General features: G+C 35.4%; 3 protein-coding genes across 3 annotated transcripts in view; all 3 read left to right on the forward strand.

Moving 5' to 3' along the window:
* The window catches only part of PHYBLDRAFT_171059 (hypothetical protein), a gene marked incomplete at both ends in the record, with an annotated part of 1,666 nt that extends 1,558 nt beyond the window's left edge, over positions 1-108 (forward strand). Inside the window, one exon of the mRNA XM_018436493.1 lies at positions 41-108. Coding sequence (XP_018289039.1) covers positions 41-108 — 68 coding nt within the window. The remainder of the gene's footprint in view (positions 1-40) is intronic.
* Positions 109-1,852: 1,744 nt separating this feature from the next.
* Positions 1,853-2,389, forward strand: PHYBLDRAFT_102018 (hypothetical protein; the record flags this gene model as incomplete). The annotated part of the gene is made up of 2 exons (XM_018427653.1): positions 1,853-2,197; positions 2,243-2,389. Coding segments are annotated over 2 exons (492 nt in total), but the record flags the coding sequence as incomplete, so codon positions are not given.
* Positions 2,390-2,472: 83 nt separating this feature from the next.
* Positions 2,473-3,020, forward strand: PHYBLDRAFT_159512 (hypothetical protein; the record flags this gene model as incomplete). Its single annotated transcript, XM_018434002.1, has 1 exon — positions 2,473-3,020. A coding segment is annotated over exon 1 (259 nt), but the record flags the coding sequence as incomplete, so codon positions are not given.
* Between the last annotated feature and the right edge of the window lies 1 nt (position 3,021).

Genomic DNA, 3,021 nt, shown 5'->3' on the forward strand with positions numbered 1-3,021 from the left:
TGTGAATATAAAAACAAATATTTAATCCATATATTTCAAGGGAACGAGACAAAAGGTTGTGATTTCATTTTTACTGTGGCAATATTTTTGCGTGATTTTTCCCTTTGATATATGGAACTAAAATATCAGATTTTTTTATTTCACATGTTGTGAGAGGCAAATGTTCCATTTTTGGATTATTTTTCGTCATGGTCGAATCATCGTCATATCAAATATTATAATTATAAAAAAAGACTTTTAAAAAAAATTGCGTACACTTTTAGTAATGTGCGCAGTATTTGACTTGGTTAATGACTTAACAATATATGAGTATAATTATGATGATATGTGTGGTAGATGTATCAAAGAATTACTTGGCATACTATAGTCATAGCATAGAGCAGTATTTTATCTATTTATAATTTTTTTTTTGGTATATAAAGACCTTGATCAAGATCTCTTAAAATCTATATAATTTTTTTTATAATTTAAAACAATCGACATGTCCAATAATCAAAAGAAAGACAGTTATGTTATCTGCAAATGTCCAGACTGTACAAAGTTGGATAGCTGTGGAAAGAAACAGAAAAGACAAAATGCACAACGATACTATGAGAAACATATAGTGCCTGTTGCCAAAGACGATGCAATGGGTAAATAACAAGAATAACTCGAGCTGTACATGTAAAATTAATATAAATTAATTCATAAAATAGATGTTCCTGAAGAACATTTTGACGACATGGAAGTAGATAGTATTGACAGTGACAATGACAATGATTATGATTACGAGAACGAAGGCGAAGGCGAATATGAAGACGAAAATGAAGAACAAAACATTGAATTTGATCAAGAAGGTAAGAAAATAAAATAAAATAAATGAACAAAATAATAATTGAAACTGATATATATTTTTTTTATTTTTTATTTTTTATATGATTATAATTGTAATTATATTTTTATTTCTACATCTTTACAACAATTATTCCTTTCCAGTTGACTTACCTTTGTCCCAAGAAGAGTCTATCTTTACTGCCGAAGATACAATTACAGGAGCATTTGTGGTTGATGGCGATGAAATTGAAGAAGGCGATACTGGTTTTGATTTTGAACAAGAAGAAAACTTTGATGAGACCAGTGGGACCTCAATAGTAGAATCAGGTATGAATTAATACGGTATAGACAATTAATCAATATATTAATTTAAACTAACTTAACCTTTGTCTTCATAGCTCGTCCTTCGTCTTTTGATAACATGCCCTTGTATATTCGCTTTGTTGCAGTATTCATTGTCATATTTCACTTGACCTTTTTGGTGGAAAGCGGTGGATCGATTCTCATTGAATTTTGTAATACTCTACTGTTTCTCTGTGATATGTCTGGCGCCCTTCCACTGACGATCAATAGCTTGAAGCATAAGACAGGATTTAACATAGCAACAGACGGAATGACAGTATACATTGCATGCTCACAATGTCATTCGATTTATCCTCCGGAAACAAGTCAAAGAGTCTGTACATTTAAGAAATTCTCTCAATCCGCCATTTGCAACAACAATCTCTTTAAAGTGTCAACCGGAAATCATTCTCTTCCAGCAATGGTATATCCATTCAACTCTCTGAAGTACGCCTTGCAACAAAAATTCTCCAAGCCAGATTTCGTGTCCAAGATCAATTTGTGGAGAAATCATCAAATAATTGAAAACACCAAACTTGACATTTTTGATGGTGCAGTTTGGAGTGATATTAAAGACATCAATGGCAGACGGTTTGTTGATGATAGCCAATCTTTAATGTTGACTCTGAATATCGATTGGTTTCAGCCATTTGATGGACAAACACATTCCAGTGGTGCGATATATCTCTCTATCAACAATCTCCCACGGAGTGAACGTCTTAAGTCTGAAAATGTCATTCTTGTTGGTATGATATCTGGGCCGAAGGAAGCAAGCACTGACAGCATGAATCATTACTTGAAGCCGCTTGTTAACGAATTGTTGGAGATGTACATTGGTGTAGAAATGACAGACTCACAAAATAGAAAGATTGTTGTTTGTGCTGCATTGATGTGTGTTGCCTGTGATATCTCTGCCACTCGCAAAACCTCTGGATTTACTGGCCACATGAGCACATGCGCCTGTCACAAATGTCAACAACAATTCACGACTATAAAGAAGACCAGCAAGCTTGACTACTCTGGATTCAAGTATAGCAATTGGGTGAGACGCACAAAGACAATGAATCTGGAACACACTGTCAGCTAGGCAAATGCATTGAACAATACTGAGCAAACATGTCTAGAAAAAGAAAATGGCACTCGGTGGTCAGAGCTTCATTGGTTATCTTACTTTGACCTAGTCCGCTTTACAGTTATAGACCCGATACATAACCTCTATCTTGGAACTGCAAAGCAAATGATTCAGATATGGCGCGAGTGTAACTATATCAATGAAAAGAATCAGTTAACTATGCAAGAGCTTGCCAATGGTATTGTTGTACCTTGTGGATATGCGCGTATAACAAAGAAGATTGCCGATGGGTTTTCGTTCATGAAAGCTGACGAGTGGAAGTCGTGGTGCGTCATATACTCTCCATTTGTTCTGAAGCATGTGCTCCCAGCCAAGAATCTCGAAAACTGGATTTTGTTTGTTGACGCATGCCGCTTACTCACAAAACCTTCGATCAATGACAAAGAAATAGACGAAGCCCACAGTAAACTCCAATTGTTTTGTACAAGATTTCAGACACTGTATGGAAAATCGGCCGTGACACCGAATATGCATCTACATCTTCATCTTGGCGAGTGTGTTCATGACTTTGGGCCAATTTATGCTTTCTGGTTATTCAGTTTCAAGAGATACAATGGTTTGTTGAAGAATATCGAAACAAATCAAAAAGGCGGCTTTGAATCAACAATGATGAAGAGATTTTTGGAGAGAACATACATTGGCAGCTTCATACAATCTTTTGTCAACCATCTCCCCCAGTTCGCAATTGACTTTCTGCATCGCATTTCAAATAGTCAAGATCAATTAGCAGCATG

Source organism: Phycomyces blakesleeanus, assembly GCF_001638985.1.
Source record: "Phycomyces blakesleeanus NRRL 1555(-) unplaced genomic scaffold PHYBLscaffold_17, whole genome shotgun sequence".
NCBI classification, from domain to species: Eukaryota; Fungi; Mucoromycota; class Mucoromycetes; order Mucorales; family Phycomycetaceae; genus Phycomyces; species Phycomyces blakesleeanus.